Source organism: Saimiri boliviensis, chromosome 14, assembly GCF_048565385.1.
Source record: "Saimiri boliviensis isolate mSaiBol1 chromosome 14, mSaiBol1.pri, whole genome shotgun sequence".
Classification (NCBI taxonomy): Eukaryota; Metazoa; Chordata; class Mammalia; order Primates; family Cebidae; genus Saimiri; species Saimiri boliviensis.
The window spans coordinates 75,227,462-75,249,975 of record NC_133462.1 but is presented as its reverse complement, the minus strand read 5'-3'; the positions used below and the strand labels follow the sequence as shown (position 1 = coordinate 75,249,975).

Genomic DNA, 22,514 nt, shown 5'->3' with positions numbered 1-22,514 from the left:
AGCTCACCCAGAACAAAATCAGTTTTGCCTGCACATACCTTCATTTAGCCCCAGATACTCCCTCTCATCTGAGAAGACTAAACCATTATTTTGATTCAAAATGTAGGCTTATTATAAAAACGATGCTGTGTGTTTCTATAATGTGTTATATCTTCAAAGTGTCTCACATTCATGGTGAGGACAGGAAGTGAGCATGGAGACGTTGGGAATTCAACAGTCTTTTGTGGCAGGGTCTGGGAATAGCAACATGGTGCATTTCTGTGCCTGTGAATCACTCAGCTGCCCTGCCGTCCAGGCAGAGGTCAGGCAAAAGTAGAAACAAACTCAGCCAGTTTCTACTCAGGCCTTGCAGGTTTCCTTAACAGCAATAATGGTGCTTGCTTAGCCACTTTGATCTCTGGAGCTCAGACTCCTCAATCCATTCTTGCAGAGATCTGGGAAATTGATAGATGTCATGATTCTCAGGAAAATGGCTCCAAAACAAAAAAAGGGTCAGGAAGAAGACAGTGGCTTGGCCCACGGCTTAATGTTAATCACCTCCGGACTTAAGAACAGAAACTTCCGAAGACCAGCCTTTACTCCCACAGCAGGTTCCAAAGCCTGAGAAGCTGCCCCCTTATTACCCAAAGTCTTTTTTTAACTCCTAGAATCAGCACCATCAAGTCGAAGCTAAGAAATAAGTTAGTGTTGCCTAGTGCTGCCAGCAAAATTTAAAAAGTGCAAAAATCTAGCTAATTACTCAGGACATGTTGGCAGACACCTCTGCTTGTCAGATTCCTGGTTGTCTGAATGGTTATTTACATCTGAATTAATTTACACTGTGGGAGTTTAAATACTTGTGTTTTTTTGTTTGTTTGTTTGTTTTTAAGTAGTGGCAAAGATCCTACCAGAAACTATGCTATTTCCAAAAACTTCCTCTTCGTCCTTGATTTATTCATGTGCATAGAACACTCTGCCATAAGGCCATGACTCTTGTAAGGAAAGATCCTAAATGGGAATTCTTCCCCAGACATCATCATCAGAGCCTCTACCATCATCCTTGCTCACTCCACAGACCTCACATTCCTGCTTCGTGCATGTCTGAGGCAAAGGCCCTAAGAGAATCCACACAGCCTTTAAAATGTAAAAGATATTGAGAAACAATTTTTTAAAATTATGTATACATTCTGACCTTTGTCATTCATTCAACAAATATTCAGTGAGATGACATCATGTGTTAGGATTGTCCAGTTAGGTCTTGCAGGCACAGATAGATATCCAAAGACAGGATGTTTGTGTCATCTCTACCCACAAGAGGCTGACAGTTCAAGGGAAAGAACAAACCTGGGGATAGTGGGAAACACGGCAGAATATGGCAAATGTCTAGGAATGGGGGAGATGGGAGCTGACATTGAGATACTATAACTCAGATAGGCAAAAACTAGAAACCTATTTCCATAACTGGTCTCATCTTGTAATTAATTCTTTGTTTTTAGGTTTCTTTTTTTCTTCTTCTTCTTTATTAAGAAAAAGTCTCATTCTGTCACCCAGGCTGGAGTACAGTGGTGTGATCACAGCTTTCTATGGCCTTGACCTCCTGGTTCAAGCAATCCTCCCACCTTGGCCTCCTGAGTAACTGGGACTACAGGCACACATCACCAGGCCTCGTTAATTTTTAAAATTTTTTTTGTAGAGATGGGATCTCCCTATGTTACTCAGACTGGTCTTAGAAACTCCTGGACTCAAGGGATCCTCCCACTTTGGCCTCCCAAAGTACTGGAATTACAGGTGTAAGCCACCACACCCAGCCTGTGATCAATTCTTAATGACAATGCACACATATACACATACCACAAAAATCTTAAATTTTCAATAAAAAATAGTTCAGGCTCTTTTAGGTTAGAAATACTTCTTTCAAGTAAACATGCACTTATTTTCCGAGGTCAAATTCTCTATCAGGTGTGATTTTCCTTCCCAAAGGAGCTCCAGCCAGACACCCACTTCCTTCCCAAGAGGGCACCTGGGTGTAGGCAGCAACTTCCTACCCTGATGGCATCACGCATGAATTCTGTGGTCCACACACTGTCCCCTGGCTTCTGCTGGATTGCTTCTGGTATCATATGGACACTGATATCATACTGCAGGGACCTAGCTGATCTGTCTTGGTGTCTTGATGTTCTGGGATGCTGTGTTGACCCCAAGAGCTGCCGTTCTGAAGCTCAGGGTCTGTGGTCCCCTTCCTGAACGCTGACTCTTCTCTGTTACCTGCTCCATTAGCACACCTGCATCCTCACTCAGGCCTGTGTAAATCTGAATCCTATAGGCAGCATGCATGAGTACAGGCAACCAGGCGCACGACCCAGAGCTCCAACACTGCCCTGCTGCTCCCACAGGGTACTCACTTGCTAGGACTGTTGCAACAAACTACCACTAACTAGGTAGCTCCAAACAGCAGACCTTTATTCTCCCTCTCATCATTCTGGGGATGGAAGTCTAAAATCAAGGGGTCAGCAGGACCATGCTCCCCTGCCAGTCTCTAGAGAATCTTTCCTTGCCTCTTCCAATGGTAGCTCTCTGGGTTCCTTAGCTTGTGGAAGCCTCACTCCAAACTCTGCCTCAATCTGCCCATGGCCTTCTTTTCTGTGTCTCTGGGTGTCCTCTTCTCTTCTTATAAGGACACCAGTCATTGGATTTAGGGCCTACCCTGAATCTAGGACAATTTTATCTCAAGATTCTTAACTAATTACATCTGCAAAGGCCCTATCTCCAAATAAGGTTACATTTGGGGTTCTGGATGAACACAAACTTGGGGAGGCTGTTCAACCCACTATACACACCATGCTGAGACAATGGTCCAGCCAAATCCAGACTTTCTCTAAGAGGCTTGAAGTCTCCCAGGGAAGCAGAGTACTGGCCTGATATGGTTTGGCTGTGTTGCCACCCAAATCTCATCCTGAATTCCCACATGTTGTAGGACAGACCCAGTGAGAGGTAATTTAATCATGGGGGTGGGTCTTTCCCATGCTGTTCTCACTATAGTAAGTCTCATGTGATCTGACCTTTTAAAAATGGGAAATTCCCTTGACAAGCTTTCTTCTCTTGTCTGCTGCCATGTGAGACGTGCCTTCCACCTTCTGCCATGACTGTGAGGCCTCCCCGGCCACATGGAACTATAAGTCCATTAAAACTCTTTCTTTTGTAAATTGCCCAGTCTTGGGTATGTCTTTATCAGCAGCGTGAAAACAGGCTGATCCATTGCCCTAAAGTGCCCAAAGTCCCCAGGTCATCTAGTTGTTACCAGATCCCTTTTCAAGATTCAGATCCCATGGGGAGAACCAGATCATTCACATGAAAACTTCCCTCTCTGCCCCATTTGTTTCTGTAGTTCTAGGAGAAGAAAGTCTTTCATTTTTCCTCTATGATGTCCTGAGTTCTCTCTTCACTCATGGCTCTTGTAGGGGAAAATGTGTGTCTCTAGAAAGCCCTTTTCTCTTTCAATGAAGTCTGGCTTTCAAGACTAACACTGATCATGAATTTTTTAAAATCTAATCTAGTTTGGAATTAAAAGCTAAACCATGATCCCTGTGCTATCTACATCTTCCTTTAAGCCATTGATTCATGTGTGTGGAGACTTTTAAGAATGAATGGGCTGTGTGCAGTGGCTCATTCCTTTAATCTCAGCATTTTGAAAGGCCAAAGTGGGAGAATTGTTTGAGCCAAGGAGTTCAAAATTAGCCTGGGCAACATAGTGAGACTCCTGTCCCTACCAAAAAAAAAAAAATGTTTAAAAATCATCCAGGTGTGGTGATATGCCTGTAGTCCTAGCTATCTGGGAGGTTGAGGCAGGAGGACCGCTTGAGTCCAGGATTTCAAGACTGCAGTGACCCATGATTGCACCATTGCAATCCAGCCTGGGCAACGGAGCAGAGCACTGTCTTAAAAAAAAAAAAAGAATAAAAGGACTATGCTTTGGTTTAATATCAACAGTATATTACTGGGCAGGTGCAGGATGTGGCTATGGAAGCACACACATGGTCCCTTGAAGGGACTACGCCCTATGCATCTTTAGTCACAACATCAGCACAGTGCCTGGCATATAGCAGATGCTCATTATGTGTGTTGAGTGACTGGGGAACCTGGAGGGCTTTGCAGTAGAGGTAACATTAAGACAAGGCTTGAAAAATAAGTTAGTATGATTCTGATCTAGAGAAACAGGCAAAGAAGGCATTATGAGCAAACGGCAAAAGTGCAAAGGCATGGAGGCATGAATATGAATGACATCTCAGGAATGGTAAGGAAAAGTAAGTTGCAGTAAACGCTTAAAGACTTGAGTGATGTGGGTAGAGCTGGGGTTTCAATGAGAGGGAAACGGAGAGAGGTGATGCAAGCTGAAAATGGAACAATCTTTAAGAGTTTTTCACATGAATTCATGCTTTATTGGTCTCTAACAGATTATTGAGGAAGTCAGAGTCTGAGAGATTCTTTAGAAGCTGATGTTAGCAGATGTAGCTGTGTCGTTCCCTTTCCTAAATATGTCCCTTGATCTTATCCACATAGACTTAATGCTGGGCCAACCCACTATGGCATTTCTGAGATTCTCATTTTCTTATCTTAAACTAAGTCTTGGGAAAACACTACATAGTCAACTAGGCCACAAACTGGAATATTCCAAAGAAACAAATTATTTCACAACCAAGAAATGCTTCATTTTTCCAAAATGATCAATGCAAATCAAAATGCTGAATCATGCAGCCAGAAAAAATATATCAAATGATAAATGCATTTCTGCATCAAATTCAAGTCTTGCCATTCTGATGACTGCAAATGTGAGTATTTTTACCAGTCTTTGTTCCATGACAAAAAGAATCAGCTTCCCGAAAAGGAAGGATTTCTATCAGCACTTTTTCTCTGTCTTTTAATGAAATATTGTCTGCTCTGGCATAAAGGGTTTGTGATACAACTGTTTATTTATTTTTCTAGTCTCCAAACAAACTTAAATCCAGTTTGTTCAAAATCAAGAAGTGCCTTGCTATCTTAGATACTGCCAGGCATAATACTGTCTCTGAGTCTCCCATTATTCCAGGGGTGTTCAAGGACGAATTAGAGCTGAAATGTTGATGGGGACTGTGTACTTCTCTATGCAATAGAAACTTGAGAATTTCTTTTTTCTAATGCCTTTGTTCTGCATATTGAAACTTTCTTTTAAAGGGCAGAATTGAACAAAAATCAAGCTGAGAATTACAATAAAATAGCTTTTAAAACATGAATAATAATAGTGTCAGCAATAATAATGTGCAAAAATATCCTTTTTAAAAGTTGTCCACAAAGTTCTCAAAGAACTATGCTGTCAGTGGAATTATTTCCAAAGAAAGGACTATGAGTGAGGCTAATGCAGTTGTGAGTGAGTTGCGGAACCTAACTATGCTAATCTGGCAGATACACAGGAAGTGGGGTATGGTCCAGAACATCACATACATTGGAGCAGGGAGTGGCCTAATATCAATTTATGTCTTGCTTATTCTTATATTACAAAGTCTTTCAAATTCAACCCTTCTTTTCCATTTCCATTGCCACCACCTGAAATCCAAGTTCCATTACATTAAAAGTAGGCCATTGCAATCACCTCCTATTTCACGGATTTTTAGCCAGGGAATATAACAAAATTGGCTGAAGAGCTCTTCCACATACAGACTCCATAGGCTTTATAACGGACCTACTGAATCGGAGTCTCCAGTGGTAGGGGCCCCAGCATGGTTAGTTTAAAATGTTCTGCAGGTAATTCTGAAGTGCATCTCTGATTAGGAATCACTAAACCAAACAAGCTGGTATCTAAACTTGCCCTCCACCATAGTTTACCATCCTCTTGTTATCTTCCCTAAACTATTTGATGATGTCCAAAATCATCAGAAATGTCTAATAATGAACAGGAGAGTTGATAGGTGTCTCTCACCCACTGATCCCCATATGCAATTCAGATTTTATTCCTCACTCTCACATAGCTTGGCCAATCTGGTCCACTCTGGTTGACCTTTCCAGCATTGAGCTGGGACTCATGACATTCCCTCACCCAGCATGGCCCCCTCCCAAACACACATTCACCAACTGCTCCCTAATACTCCCAATCCTTTGAGACTCACCTCAAGTCCTGCCTTTGGAAAGCCTTCGTGGCCACTCATGACTCTGTCCACTGCCACAGATGTTCTCGCCATCCTCTGAATTCTTACAGCACTTGGCATGTGCCTAGGGAAAGAGTAAATACATAACATGAAGGAGGAGGAAATATCTAAGAACACAGACTCAAGTGGATGCCGAGTAACTTCTTCAAAATGTAGTTTTTAAAACTTCTTCAAAATGTAGTTTTTAAAAACAGAGATGAATTTTGAATCTCCATAATCCATTTATGGAGTCCACTAATGCCCCAGAAAGATGGTCCATGTATATTCTGAAGCTTCTGTAAACCCCCGGCACATGCTGTGTGCCCCAGCAACACATCCACTCATGTAATATGACCAAGTACCATGGAGAGAAAGGACTCAACAAAGATGTCTGAAATAATGAATAGATAAGTGAATGAACAAAGTCAAATTCTTTTTCCCCTCTGTTATTAAGAGCAATTTAGATACATGACAGCTTCAAACTTCTAAACTTATAGACTTGACCATCTCAGTATTCAGAAAAACAAAGTCCTCCGGATGGCAGGTCTCAGCCTCTTTAGAAGGCATTTGGAACACTTTCTGATTCCTGAATATGCCACTTGGAGTTCCCTATCCTGATTTCAACAGGCTTCTCAAAATATTTCTTCCAAACTCGTACTCCCTCTCTCCAAGAGGAATTTGGGTGAATAAAGTGTCTTCCACTTCATTACATGTACACATAAGAAGGAAATTCTGCAGTGATTGATCCAGACTTATTGCACGCAGCTATCACCCCAGGCACTTAAAAATCCATCACCATTATTTTAGATTAAAAATTAGCTAGTAGCTACATCAGGAAGAAAAAAAAAAACAAGTTCTGTTCTTTTCTATCTTTATGTAACATGCTTGGCATGGACAAAACCTACAAAAGAAAAGCCCAGCCACATCTGTCTCTGTACATAAGAAGATGTTTACCTCTAAAACTCTTTTCATACACCAACACACTTTAAGGCCTGGCCATCTGTGGCTACCTACGGATTATAAATAGCAGTTAAAAGAAATAAATAAACCCAGGAACAGCTGAAGGAGACACAAAGAAAGGATGAAGGGAACCCCAGGCCCTCTACATATCAAAGCCGAGCAGCTGAACTGTATGTAAACATTATGAAGAAAAATGCAAAGGTTGTCAGGAAGAAGAACCACCTTCCCCGGCCCTCCCCACACACCCTCTGTCCAATTTTTGTTATCATGATTCTTTCCTATTTTGTGTATGTCCACCCCCATCACCTACACAGATAAATGTTTAATGTTACAACCTCACCCACACCCAGTCTGATTCCAGAGATGTAAAAAGGCATCAAGGATGTGCAGCTGCAGTTACCTGCTCTCCAGGCTTCCCAGAGTCCTCCTTATGCCACTGAAATTTAGATATTAAGAGTCTGTCTCTCAAAGTCTAAGTTTATAAGTGACTTAAATGTTATCCCCAAAGATCCTTAGCAAAGCAGATGAGCTAAATATGACATTAACAAATCATCTTCCGAGAAAAGAAAAATGATGCCCATCACCTTTAAAAAGCCAACCAGTCAATAATAAAATAATGAGCTGACAAGAATGACAATACTTTTTTTCCCTACGTGATGTGAACTATATGCAATAGCACTGTTTTCAAAGGAAGCACAATTTACTTCTCTTAAAGGGAGCCCATGAGGAGGTATCCAACACACTTTGGGCTCTTGATATTGTATTCTCAAGAGCAAGGAGCAATTTGTTATGTGTCTGATTATTATTTGCATGACTCAATTAGTCAATATATACAGTCAGATTAATCGGGAGATAGTAGAAACCTGTGAATGAGGAACAGGACAGGAAAAGGTTTTCAGAAGGGTAGAAGGAAGTAAGAAAACTGATCAGGAATCACTAAGCAATAATTTCTAGTCTTTTCCCTGTAATGACACCTTTTTTACTTGAAGAAATGTTAGGGTTCTGGTTAAAGATGGAAGACTAAACACACTCGGCCTCCAGTCTCTCCAAAAAAAAAACATCAAAACCACAAAAAGACTTGGGTAAAGCCTAAACCCCCAAAACGAAGAGAAAAGGACAAAGACAAAAGCAACATGGTGTGAAAGGAAAATAAAATTTCAGGACCCCAAATACACTATGCCAATAGGGAAAAATTAAGTTTGGTAGCCAAGTCACAAAAAACAAACAAACAAAACACTTGCCTTTTCTTTTGTTCCTAAACTGACAGCCACAGACAGAAGGCCTCACGTCTCCACCAGGGGCCTCCCTCCCCCTGACAGTGTAAATTACCTCATGGTATGGGACAAGAGGAGACTAGACTGGGTAAAAAAGAAAAAAAAAAAGGTTTATTTGACTCACAATTCTGCTGACTGGAGAACTGGGCATCTGGTGAGAGTCTCAAGCTGCTTCCAATCATGGCAAATGGCAAACAGGAACTGGTCTGCACAGAGCCAGAGAAGAAGGAAGAAGAGGGGAGAAAGGTGCCAGGCTCTTTTTAACAACCAGCTCTCTCAGGCACTAACAGAGCAAGAACTCACTCATTACCATGAGGACAACACCAATCCATTCATGAGGGATCCACCCTCAGACCCAAACATCTCCCAGTAGACTCCACCTCCAGCACTGGGGATCACATTTCAGCATGAGGTTTGTAGGGGTCAAATATCCAAACCCTAGTACACTCAGCTCCTAGACATTGTCAGCTACACTTTTACCCACTATATAGAACACTGGAGTAGCCTTCCCTGCGGAATCAGATCCCAATACAAATGACCTAGAGATACCGACAATAAAGAGATTGCCAAAGTTCTTCACCCAGACCAGCCTAGTAAAGCCCATTATTTGACAAGTCCCACCCCAACATGCTCAGAATTTCCAATGGGCTCTCTGGAGACACCACTCATATACAAAGGGCTTAGACTCATTGGGGCATTTGAGGAAAACCTTTACAATGAAAGACAGGGGCCAAAATAAATAAGCAGAAAACAGCAACTTGGAGGAAACAGAGCTTATGAAAAGAAAAAAAAAAAGTAACCTCAAAAATAGCATTCTTAAAAATTAAAAAAGATAACAAGATTAATATCCCAAGTGCCAGAAGTTAAAATGGAAGAAAACACTCAGAAATACAGCCAAAAGCAGACATGGAAAATAGAGGGAAAAAAAATAAGAAAACAAAAGCAGCAATAGTTCAGGAGGTCCAACATCTGAACAAAAAATTTCAATAGAGTTGTTCTCTACACTCTACATGAAAAAGAAGAAATTGACAAAAAAATAATTGAAATATCCTGGGATGGAAGACATGAGCTTCCAGATTAAAAGGGCCCTCTGAACTCTCAGCACAACAGATGAAAATACAAAAATACTCTGTGAAACTTTAGACAACTAAAGAGAAAATCCTACAAGCTTTCGGAAAGAGAAGAGGGAGAAGGGAGTTTCAACAAAAGCATAAAGAATCAGAAAGACATTAAATTTCTTAGCAGCAACACTGGAAACTAGAAGATAATGAGGCAGAGAAAGTGTTTTCTAATCCAGAATTTTATACAGTCAAACTGTAAATGTGTAGGCAGAATAAAAACCTTTTTAGATATGCAACATCTCAAAACACTTCTCATGCAACCTTTATCAGGGAGATACTAGGTACTAGTATCTCCACCAAATAATAGTACCAGTCACCAAAATGAGAGACTCAACCAAGAAAGAGAAAGACAATGGATACGGGTCACAGGAGATCAAAAACAAGGGAGGCAAAGGGAATTTCTAGGATAATGGTAAAGGAAATCCTTAAGATGGCAGCTATGCAGTAGGCATATAGAGCATAACTAGCCCAGCCTAGAGCAAGTCAGGAGGTTCTGGAATCATTAAGAAGATGAAATTGTTGGAAATATCTAATGTGTTAAAGTACTGAGAGCAGATTCATATTTCGGAAGCAAGTTAGGGAAATGAATTAGTAGTAAGTACAAAGAAAGCTAACCACCAAACAGAAAAGGCAAATTTTTTAATTTACCAATTGGAATAGCTTTTTGTTGTTATTGTTTTTATTTTAAATTTGTATTTCAATAGTTTTGGGGGAAGAGGTAGTATTTGGTGCATGGAAAAGTTCTTTAGTGGTGATTTCTGAGATTTTGGTGCACCCATCATCTGAGCAGCGTACACTGTACCCAATATGATATCTTTCATCCTTCACCTCCTTCCTACTCTTTTCTGCAAGCTCCTGTTTGTAAGTGAGAACACAGGTTGTTTATTTTTCCATTTCTGAGTTACTTCACTTAGAACAATGGTCTCCAACTCCACCCAGGTTGCTTTGAATGCCATTATTTCATTCCTCTTTATTGCTAAGTAGTATTTCATGGTATATGTATATACCACATTTTCTTTATCCATTTGTTGGTTGATGGGCATTTAGGCTGCTTCCATGTTTTTACAATTGAGAATTATGCTGCTATAACCCTGCATGTGTACCTGGAGCAGTGGCTCACATCTGTAATCCCAGCACTTTGGGAGGCCAAGGCAGGTGGACTGCCTGAGCTCAGGAGTTTGTGACCAGCCTGGGCAATGCAATGAAACCCTGTCTCTTCAACAATACAAAAAAAAAAAATAGCCAGGTGTGGGGCATGCACCTGGTCTCAGCTACTTGGGAGGCTGAGGTGGGAAAATTGCTTGAACTCAGGAGGTGGAGGTTGCAGTGAGGCAAGATTGCACCACTGCACTCCAGCCTGGGTGACAGAGTGAGACTCTTGTCAAGAGGAAGAAGAAGAAAAAGAAAAAGAAGAAGAAGAGAGAAGGAGGAGGAGAAGAAGGAGGAGGAGGAGGAGAAGGAGAAGGAGGAGGGGGAGGAGGAGGAGAAGGAGAAGGAGAAGGAGAACGGAAGACGGAAGACGGAAGAAAGAAGAAAGAAGAGGAGGAGGAGAGGGGGGAAGGAGAGGAGGAGGGGGAGGGGTAAAGGGAGGGGGAGAAGGAGAAGGAGAGGGAGAGGGATAAAGAGAAGGAGAAGGAGAAGGAGAAGGAGAAGGAGAAGGAGAAGGAGGAGGAAGGAGAAAACCTGCATGTGCAAGTGTCTGTTTCACATAATGACTTATTTTCCTCTGGGTAGATATCCAGTAGTAGGATCTGGACCAAACAATAGTTCTCTAATATTTTTAGTTCTTTAAAAAATCTCCACACTGTTTTCCACAGTGGTTGTACTTGTTTACACTCCCACCAGCAGTGTAAAAGTGTTCCCTTTTCACCACATCCATGCCAATATCTGTTGATTTTTTTTATCATGGCAATTCTTGCAGGAGTAAGGTGGTGTTGCATTGTGGTTTTCATTTCCATTTCCATGATAATTGGAGATGCTGAGCATTTTCTCATGTTGGCCATTTGTTTTTTGGGTTTTTTTTTTTTTTTTTTTTTGAGAATTGTTTATTCATGTCCTTTGCCCACTTTTTGATGGGATTATTTGTTTTTGTTTTTTCTTGCTGATTTGTATTAGATTTAAGTCTTTATCCACCTTGAGATGATTTTTGTAAAAGGTAAGAGATGGGGACCCAGTTTCATTCTTCTACATGTGGCTTATCAATTTTCCCAGCACCATTTGTTGAATAGGGTGTCCTTTGTCCCACTTTATGTTTTTGTTTGCTTTGTTGAAGATCAGTTGGCTGTAAGCATTTGCCTTTATTTCTGGGTTCTCTGTTCTGTTCCACATTGGTCTACATGCCCATTTTTATACCAGTACTAAGTTGTTTCAGTAACAATAGCTTTGTAGTATAGTTTGAAGTTAAGTAATGTGATCCCTCTAGATTTGTTTTTGGATTTTGTGGGGTTTGCTTGTTTGTTTGCTTGCTTGCTTACTTACTCTTGCTTTCTCCATGTGGGCTCTAGAAAAGGCAAATATTACCTTCAGAAAAAACAAAAGGTTTTACAAGAAAGAAATTAGTAGTCATTGTATACTACATGGCTCAGTGGTGAATAGCATTTACATAGGTCATAAGAATGCAAACACTGAATGTTAGCTAACCACATGTGAAAGGGAAGTGTATAAAGAAAACTGAATCCCTCTATTCCTTAGTGGGAAATATGTAGATTATTCCTACTACCAAAAAAACTCAAGACAGAGCAAGACAAGCATATTATTTAGAGATATGGAAGTAAATTCCAAAAAAAAATTATAAGTACTTCCGAAGGGCAGGAAATGGGAGGGCAAAGTTGGGAATGAAAGGGGAATGCCCATCAAGCTCTTCACCTGTACTATTTGACTCTTTAAACTATGTACATATATGACTTTGTTTTTTAAAGAAACTATTTTTAAAGTAAAAAGAAAGTTTATGGATACCCCCATGTATACTGACTGTCTCTTGGCTAAGAAAGAATATGATAAAAACCACACTTTAAAATATATTTGAACCTCCTTACTCAGAGTAGCATTTACATACATTAGAAAAATAGTAGATTCATGTAGGTACAAAACACATAATTGATTTGTTCCTAAGCAGTGCTCAGAACATGTATGGATTTCCTCTCTCAACCTACCTAAGCCCCAGTTTCCCATAAATGTTTCCAAGAATGGATACAGTTGTTAATCTGCTCTTTGGATGCTGTAAGATACGTATTTTTTAATAAAGTTCCCTTTTATATGTACTAGCTTGAATAGGTATCTAATTGTTGCACCCAAACATGCCTTGAGGAAAACACTGAAGATATATATGCTACTCAAAGTTGCCCAGTTGGTGATAGAGACATGATTTAAACTAGTACAAAGGCTATTCTAAGCCGGGCGCGGTGGCTCAAGCCTGTAATCCCAGCACTTTGGGAGGCCAAGGCGGGTGGATCACAAGGTCAAGAGATCGAAACCATCCTGGTCAACATGGTGAAACCCCGTCTCTACTAAAAATACAAAAAATTAGCTGGGCATCATCGGGCATGCCTGTAATCCCAGCTACTCAGGCGGCTGAGGCAGGAGAATTGCCTGAACCCAGGAGGCAGAGGTTGCGGTGAGCCGAGATCGCGCCATTGCACTCCAGCCTGGGTAACAAGAGCGAAACTCTGTCTCAAAAAAAAAAAAAAAAAAAAAAAAAAAAAAAAAAAAAAAAAAAAAAGGCTATTCTACTTTGCTACATTTATAGATTTTCATAATTTTTCCTCAGTGACTTTTTTTTTTCCACAAAAGCATTTTTTATTTAAGGCAAACAGAAGTCTTGCTGAAAGGATTACATTTCTAAGCAGTCAAAACTCAGCTGTTCGTGGCACTATTTTGACCTGGTAGATTTTGCTTCTCTTTGGTCAGAAAGACCAAAGAAGGGTATTCAGGTTGTACTTTCCTCCGTGGGACAAAAAGAAGCGTAAAGCAAACTAGAAGAGACTTCTACTCTACTGACAGGGCTCGTCAGATCCAACATCAATCTAGACACGCCCTCGCGGCCACTCTGCAGGTTGCTATCCCACTGCAGAGTGACACAGGCTACACTACCTTTGCAAGAAAAAAAAATGAGGGAGGAAACATGGTATAGGTCACTTGGGGATGAGCAGACATCAACAGCTTCAAAACTCTTCATTGAAGGGGTAATCCTTGTGGGAGGCACAGCTCACCAAGGCACAGACCCTCCAGTTTCTGTTGTAGCTAAGTCAGGTGGTCATATCCTACCTGCTCAGTTCAAACTCCAAGACCTTAAAGTTCTCAGCAATGCATTCTGATGTCACAGACTTGGGGATCACCACCAAGTTCCTCTGCATGGGGAACCAGATCAGAACCTAGGCTGTAGTTTTATCGTGCTTGGCTGCGATTGCCTTGATCCTGAGATCCTCCAGGAGGGAAGTTCCTCAGGCTTGGCCAGGGCCTGCTGGGAGAGCTGAGGGAGCTGTAGGCGGTCATCATTATGCTGTTAGACTGGCAATACTGGATTAGCTTCTCCTGAGTGAAGTACGCGCAGCACTCAATCTGGTTAACCGCTGATTTATACATTAAGTCAGGTTTGTTTAAGATCTTCTCAACATGGAGCTGGTTGAAGTTGGAGATGCCAATAGCTTTCATCAGCCCTTCATTCACCAGTTCTTCCATGGCTGCCTACGTGTCAAGAATATTAGTATTACTGGGAACTACGTTGCCCGACTCATCCAATCGGAAAAATTCCTTCCTAGGATTGAAGCTGGTCAACCAGTGAATAAGGTAGAGGTCCAGGTAGTCCAGGATCAGGTCACTGAGAGTCTTCTGGCAGGCTCCTTTCACCAGGCCCTTCTCATGGTATATTCACCACAGCTTGCTGACAATGAAGAGCTCCTCACGCTTCACCAGCTGCTCCCTGAGCTTCTCCTGAATGGCCATTCTCATTCTGGTACACATGGGCACAGTTGATATGGCAGTACCTGACATCAATGGCCACCTTCATGGCCTCAGTTACCTGGCCCAGAGGGGACTTCCAGGTACCCAGCCCCAGGATGGGCATCTTGGCACCACTGTTGAGCACAAGGTGGCTGGCGTGGCTGCTGTGCTCTCCAGACCCCTGCCCAGAACCGTGTGCCTCAGTGATTCTATTTTAACATTGTTAAGTAACTTAACAATGTTAAAATAGTTATCTCTTTAAGAATGCCTGATCTAATAGTGAAATACTTACTGTGACAGTGGAACCACTTAATAGATTTGGATTTGCAAAGCCAGTGGGTGGACGTTGCTTGTTTTCTAGTAGGTACCTGACTTGAAGCAGTGGATCCTTTTATTATGGACACAGTGACCTACCTGGTTTTTCCCAACTATGGATAGGTAGAGAGACTGAAATAGCATATAGTTTAGTCTACATGCATTTTATATATAAACATACTATTAAAATGTCAAAAATAAACTATTTTCTAATTAGAACATACAAAAAATGGACTCGTGTAATCTCAACACCTCAGGAGGCCAAGGTGAGAGGATCCTTAAGCCCAGGAGTTCAAGACCAGGCTGGGCAATACTGTCAGACCCTATCTCTACAAATATATAATACTTTTTTTAAAAAAAGGAACATGTGAAAAAGGGAAATATTTACAAAATTAAAAATGTAAGGAATTACAAAGTATCTACATACAGGTGAATTACCTCCTGGTCAATAAGACCTCATGTACAGCTACCTCTGCTTTACCTTTTTATCACACATTTCCTACCTTTTTATCACACACTGTGAAAGGGTAGGGAGACTACTCCCTGCACAAAGGAAACAAAGGAAAAAAGGCAAATAGCCCCCCAAGAATTAGCTTCTCATACTTGAGTTCTGATATGGGGTATTATATTTTCACATAAAAAGCCCTGCTGAATTCCTGACTTTGGATTAATTTGCTGACCTATTATTACCTAGTTCCACTTAATCTCATTCTAGTTTTCCTTATTCTGCCTTAGAAGAGGACTTTTCTTGGACTATCTCTTATTGATAAGCTAAGTGTCAATAACTTCCAGCCTTACGAAGATCTCCCAGCAGCACACTGCCTAAATTCCAGCTTAGAATTCCACAGCAAAGGCAGGGGCTGATCTTGGCTTTTCCTCTATGTCCAGTCAGACCCATTTTTCAGCATCTCCAAAAAAAGGGTTGTAACTTGCAGCTTGTGTTTTAAGCCCCCACTGCCTACAAACTCTCTTCCTGAAGTAGTAACTAAGAGAAAAGGAAGACTGAGTGAAAATAACAAAAATAGAGAATAGAAAAATAATAGAGAAAATCAACAAAACCAAAAGTTGGTTCTTTGAAAATATCAACAAAATTAAGATTTCTTGGATGAGATTCACTAAAAAAATCAAGAGAGAAGACTCAAATTATTAAAATACGAAGCAATGCTGAGAACATTACTACTGATACTACAGAAATAAAGAAGAGTACGAGATAGTATTATGAACAATTGTATGTCAACACATTGAACAACCTAGATAAAATGGACAATTACTAAAAACACATAATCTACCAAAACTGACTTAAAAAGAAATGGTAAATCTTACTAGACCTATAACTAGTGAGTGGATTGAATCAATAATCAAAAATCCTCTAACAAAGAGAAGCCACAATGAATTGTACCAAATATTTAAAAAGAATTAACACAAATTCTTCTCAAACTCTGCAAACAGTATCAAAGAAGGGACATTTCCTAACTCATTCTATGAGGTTACCATCATCCAGACACCAAAGCCAAAGACCTCACAAGAAAAGTAACCTACAAATATCTCTTATGAATAGTGATACAAAAATCTTGACAAAATACTAGCAAACCAAATTCAGAAGCATATTAAAAGTATTAAATACTTTGATGAAGTGGTATTTATTCCCAGAATGCAAGTAGGGTTCTGCATAAAAAAATCAGTCAATGTACTACAACACATTAGTGGAATGAAGGAGAAAAAAAATACATGATCATCTCAGTTGATGTGGAAAAAGTATTTGACAAAACTCAACACCCTATCATGATAAAAATATTCAATAAAATAGGAATATAAGGGAACTTCCTCAATATGCTATACCTCAAATATGAAAAAAACCACAATTAACATCATTCTCAGAAATGAAAATCTGAAAGCTTTTCCCTCCAAATCAAGGGAGACTAAAGACCACTTTTGTCACTTCTATTCAACATAGTATTAGAAGTTCTAGCCAGAACAATCAGACAAGAAAAAGAAATAAAAGGCATTCAAACTTGAAAAGAAGAAGTAAAATTATTCCTGTAACCACAGAGGACCTGATCTCATTTGTAAAAAACCCTAAAGTTTATATGCATACATACACAGACAGAGAGAAAGAGAATGAATTAATACAGCAAAGTTCTAGGATACAACATCAAACACAAAAATAAGTTGTAATTCTATACACATACAACACACATTCCAAAAAGGAAATTAAGAAAACAATGTATTTACAAAGGCATCAGGAAGACAATTAAAAAAAAAATAAACAGCTGGGTGCAGTGGCTTATGCCTGTAATCCCACCACTTTGAGAAGCCTAGGCAGGTAAATTGCTTGAGCCCAGGAGTTCAAGGCCAGCCTGGGCAACACAGCAAAACCTCGTCTCTATTTAAAAATGTATTTTAAAAAATTAGTCAGGCGTGGTGGTGCACACCTGGGAGGCTGAGGTGGGAATATTACTTGAGCCAGGGAGGTTGAGGCTGCAGTAAGCTATAATTGCACCACTGCACTCCAGTCTAGACAACAGAGTAAGACCCAGTCTCAACAACAACAACAAAACCAACTTAGAAATACACTTAAACAAGGAAGCAAAAGACTTGTACACTGAAAACTATAAAACAATGCTGGAAGATATAAATAAATGAAAAGGCATCCTTTGTTCATAGATTGGCAGACTTAACATTGTTAAGATGACAAGACTACTCAAAGTAATCTATAGCTTCAATACAATTGCCATTAAAATTCCAACAGCATTTTTGGGGGAGAAATATTAAATAAAAAAAAAAAAAAGACAAAACAAAACAAAAAACCTATCCTAAAATTCATCAAGGTATCAATCTCCAATAAGCCTCTAATAGGATTGCTATTAAGATTCCATTAGATCAGGGGTGTGGTGAATTCCTTTTTTTTTTTTTTTTTTTTTTTTTTGAGATAGAGTTTGACTCTGTCATCCAGGCTGAAGTGCAGTAGCATGATCTCAGCTCACTGCAAACTCTGCCTCCCAGGTTTAAGCGTTTCTCATCCCTCCACCTCTCAAGTAGCTGGGACTACAGGCATGTGCCACCTTGCCCAGCTAATTTTTGTACTTTTAGCAGAGACAGAGTTTCACCATGCTGACGAGGCTGGTCTCAAACTCCTGAGTTCAGGTGATCTGCCAGCCTCAGCCTCCCAAAATTCTCAGATTACAGGCATAAGCCACCACGCTGGGCTGTGAATTCTTATAACTTCATGTTGCCTTGGCATCCATTTTAGTATAAGTTGGACTTCCTCATACCAGAAGTAGAGTTTAATTGCCTTTAACACAATTTCCAGTTCTCCACCTGACTCCTAGTTCTGCAGTGTGGTTGATCCAGGTATCTGCCTTATACAACCACCTCCTGGTGACCACCTCCCTATAAGACAACCACAACCTACTTGACTTGCCCCAGTGCCCGCCACATCTTGCACTGACTGTTCAGATATGCTGCAGTGACTACCTCTCAGTCACAGCATGGAACTCGTGCCTGCTTACTCTAAACCTACCAGTTAGAACTCCCTGTGGAAAACCTGCATTGGCAATGCCCTGGACACTAAAAAAGGCTTTGGCCCCCAGGTCCCTTCCTCTCTCTCTCTCTCTCTCTCTCTCTCTCTCTCTCTCTCTCTTTGGCTTTCCACCCTCTGGTTGCCCCTTCAGGCCCCATTCAGCTCCCCTCTTCCTGCTGGACCTGCTAGAATTTTTTTGTTTGTTTGTTTCTGAGATAGAGTCTTGCTCTGTCGCCCAGACTAGAGTGCAGTGGTGCCATCTTGCCTCACTGCAACCTCCACCTCCTGGGTTCAAGCGATTCTCATGCCTCAGCCTTCTGAGTAGCTGGAATTACAGGCACCCATCACCACGCCTGGCTAATTTTTTTGTATTTTTAGTAGAGATGGGGTTTTACCATGTTGGCCAAGCTGGACTTGAACTCCTGTGATCTGTCTACCTCAGCCTCCCAAAATGCTGGGATTACAGGCATGACCCACTGGGCCTGGCCCCCACTAGTTTTATGATGTCTCCTTCTCTCTGCAATCTTTAAGTAATTTAAAAAACTGCTTCTGTTATTTCATGTGTTTTGCTGTGCCACCTCCTCCATGTCTCACCTGGCTGACACACCTGATCCTAGCTCCACTCTTCACAGGGCTCTCCTAGAGAGTGACAACCTTGCATTAGGGCCAGGCTCAAAAGAGAGACCTCAAAACGCAATGAGAAGAAAACACAACAAGGGGTTTTTGGGGAATTTGATGGGTTAACCCAAAGTTTATAGAGAATTGCAAGGGACCAAGAATAGCCAAGACACACTCAAAGGAGAGTAAGACAAGAGGCCTTGCCCTATCAAGTATCGAGAATTATTAAAAAGCTCTAGTAATTAAGTTAGTGGAGGCACAGAGGTATATTGAATAATGAAATAGAATAGGTTCCAGAAACAGACCCATATGTATATGTACATTTATGACAAAGCTGCCATAGCTCACAATGTGGAAATTCATGGTGCTGAGAGTACTGAGTGTTCACACAGGAAAGGAAAAAAAAAGAAATATGATCGTATATCTATTGGACCTATCCTACTGAACACAAACATCAATTCCACATAGACTGTAGGCCTCAATGTGAAAGGTAAAATGATAAAACTTGTAGAAGATAATATAGGGAATGTGATTATAACATTCAGTAAGAAAGATTGCATACAAAGTTGTATAAATAATTTATATGAAGAGAATGTTTGATAACTTTGGCTAATCTAAAATTAGAACACATGTTCAACAAAAGAAACTATTAGAGAATTTTAAAGATCAATTAAAAATAGAGAACTTATTTGTTGCAACATACAGCTGAGTATCTAAAATATATAAAGAAGTCATATGAATCTATAAGAAAAAGACATCTTAATAGAAAAAAGATAGATGTAGCCATAACAAAGAACCAAATCATGTCCTTTGTGGCATCATGGATATAGCTGGAGGCCATTACCCTAAGCAAATTAATGCAGGAACAGAAAACCAAATGCCACATGTCCCCCCTTTAAGTGGGAGCCAAACACTGGGTACATGTGAACACAAAGGTGGCAACAATAGACACTGGGGACCATTGGAGGTGGGACGGGGAGGGAAGGATTGAAAAGCCATTGGGTACTATGCTCACTACACGGGTGACAGGAACGAATGTACCCAAAACCACAGCATCATATAATATAACCATGTAATAAACCTGCACATGTACCCCTTGAATCTAAAATAGAAATTGGAATTATTTAAAAAATCATTAAGATTGGCAAGGCTTGAACTATCTCTTTAGAGTAGAAGAACATAAGTATCCATATTCATATGAAAATATGCTTGGCCAGGCACAGTGGCTCACGACTGTAATCCTAACACTTTGGGAGAATGAGGTAGGCAGATCACCTGAGGTTGGGAGTTTGAGACCAGGCCAGCCAACATGGTGAAACCCCATCTCTACTAAAACTACAAAAATTTGCTGGGCATGATGGTGGGTGCCTGTAATCCCAGCTACTCAGGAAGCTGAGGCAAGAGAATCACTTGAACCAGGGAGGCGGAGGTTACAGTGAGCCGAGATCACACCACTGCACTCCAGCCTGGCACCTGGCGACAGAGCAAGACTCTGTCTCAAAAAAAAAAAAAAAGAACAAACCACAATAAGATGCTATTTCATAACTACCAGACTGGCAAAAATTTAAAGTCTGACAGAATCAGGTGTTGGCTATGACGGAAAAACCAGAACAATTACACTGCTGGTGAAAGTGTAAATTGGTACAACCACTTGATAAATAATTACAAAAACCTAGCAGGAATGAAGATGCATGTGCCCTGTGACCCAGCAGGTCCACATGCAGGATTATACCCTAGAACTCCTGTACATGTGCACAAAGGGACTCAAACAAGAATGATCAAAAAAGTCTTGTCTGTATCGTGTTTTAAAAATAGAAACAATCCAAACATTCATCCACATATGAATTAATAAGCCACACTGTGGTGTATTTATACACTCTAGCACTATGTAATTCCTATAATAGGAATTACAGTGACACACAACTACACAAATGAAACTCAAGTTCAAATATCTGAGTGAAAAACACAAGTTGCAGAAAATTCATACAGTATGATTCCATTTGTATAAAGTCCAGTAACATTCAAAACTAAACAACATGTCATTTTGGAATAGAGCAAAAAGTAAAAAGGTATTTTAGAAAGAAAGTGAACAATAAACACAAAATTCAGGAGAATGGCTACATCCGAGAAGGGAAGAAAACAGATTCCACAGGGCATCCAAAGGTAATGCTGGACACCTTTATCCAGCATTGAACACAAAAGGTGTTCACTCTTTTGTATTTCTTTTTATTTTTTTAGAGATAGGGTCTTGCTCTGTCACCCAGGCTGGAATGCAGTGATGTGGTAACAGTTCACTGCAGCCTCAGGCCCCTGGATTCAAGCAATCCTCCCACTTCAGTCTCCTAAGTAGCTGGGACAACAGGCAGGCACCATGCCTGGCTAATTTATTTATTTTTTGTAGAGATGGGTTTCACTATGTTGCACAGGCTGGTACTGAACTTCTGATTACAAGCCATCCTCCTGCCTTGGCCTTCAGAAGTTCTAGGATTACAGGCAGAAACCACCATGCCTGGCCAATATTGTGATTCTTTACACATCAGATATATTTTATGAATATTTTCAATAACTAATCAAAACAATTAAATGAGATGATGACTAAATAAATGTCCTCCTCAGTAGGGGATGACTTAGTAGCTGGCAGGTATTAGGCGCTCATTCTTCTTCTAATTCTTGTTTCATTATGAATATGTGTGTGTGTGTGTGTGTGTGTGTACATATGCATATATATATATATATATATATATATATATATATATATATATATATTTTTTTTTAAGACAAAGTCTTGCTCTGTTGCCAGGCTGGAGTGCAGTGGCGTGATCTTGGCTCACTGCAACCTCTGCCTCCCAGGTTGAAGTGATTCTCCTGCCTCAGCCTCCCGAGTAGCTGGGCTTACGGGCACATACCACCATGCCCAGCTAATTTTTGTATTTTTAGTAAAGACAGGGTTTCACCATGTTGGCCAGGATGATCTCAATCTCCCGACCTCGTGATCTGCCCTCCTCAGCCTCCCAAAGTGCTGGGATTATAGGCGTGAGCCACTGCGCCTACCCTCATTATAAATATTTTAAAACAAATTTGAGTAAAACTAAGTGGTTTTCTTTCAACTCCAATAATTGCTCTTAGATGGAAGAATGCCTCAGGATCAGATTCAAGGTCTGTAAGTCAGAGACTAACAAGGCTCCCCTACGCCTGGTTCTCAATCTTACAACATCTCACTGGGGTCATTTGTACACCTACAGTTGTTTCATCCTTTCTCCCGCCTTGATTTCTACCTGTATGATTCTCTTTTTGACTAGGAAATAATCCTTTTGTGAAACTATGACGCGAGAAGCCACACCCCTAAGCTGGAAGAAATAAACATGGAGGCACGGTGAATGCCTGCAGTCACACACTCTCTCGTTTGGGTGCTCTGCATCATCACATGTTATATTTAGGTTGGTGCAAAGATAATTTTAATGGCAAAAATGCAGCGGCTTTTGCACCAACCTAATACAAAAGGCAGACCAGGAGAAAGACAGTGATCTGCTCACTGCCTGCTCTTGGGGTATCTTCTGGCCAAAATGCTGTAAATCTCCAGATCAATTAGAAAACATCTGTGACACAAAAGAGCCCCAAACCAAAGAGAGTTGGA

At 40.6% G+C, this 22,514-nt stretch overlaps 1 protein-coding gene and 1 pseudogene across 12 annotated transcripts in view; both read right to left on the bottom strand.

Moving 5' to 3' along the window:
- Positions 1-22,514, bottom strand: part of CNIH3 (cornichon family AMPA receptor auxiliary protein 3) — a 291,872-nt gene that overhangs the window by 145,775 nt on the left and 123,583 nt on the right. For 11 of the 12 annotated variants that reach the window (XR_012513579.1, XM_074385251.1, XM_039464191.2 and 8 more), the window contains one exon: positions 6,117-6,219. Coding sequence is in view for 11 of the 12 variants with exons in the window: in XM_074385251.1 (XP_074241352.1) it covers positions 6,117-6,219 (103 nt within the window). In the remaining variant the exon portion in view is untranslated. Of the gene's footprint in view, positions 1-6,116; positions 6,220-8,492; positions 8,575-22,514 lie in introns of all 12 variants that reach the window. The other variant, XM_039464193.2, reaches the window with a different exon arrangement.
- On the bottom strand, positions 13,214-19,450 carry LOC141581084 (aldo-keto reductase family 1 member B1 pseudogene; annotated as a pseudogene).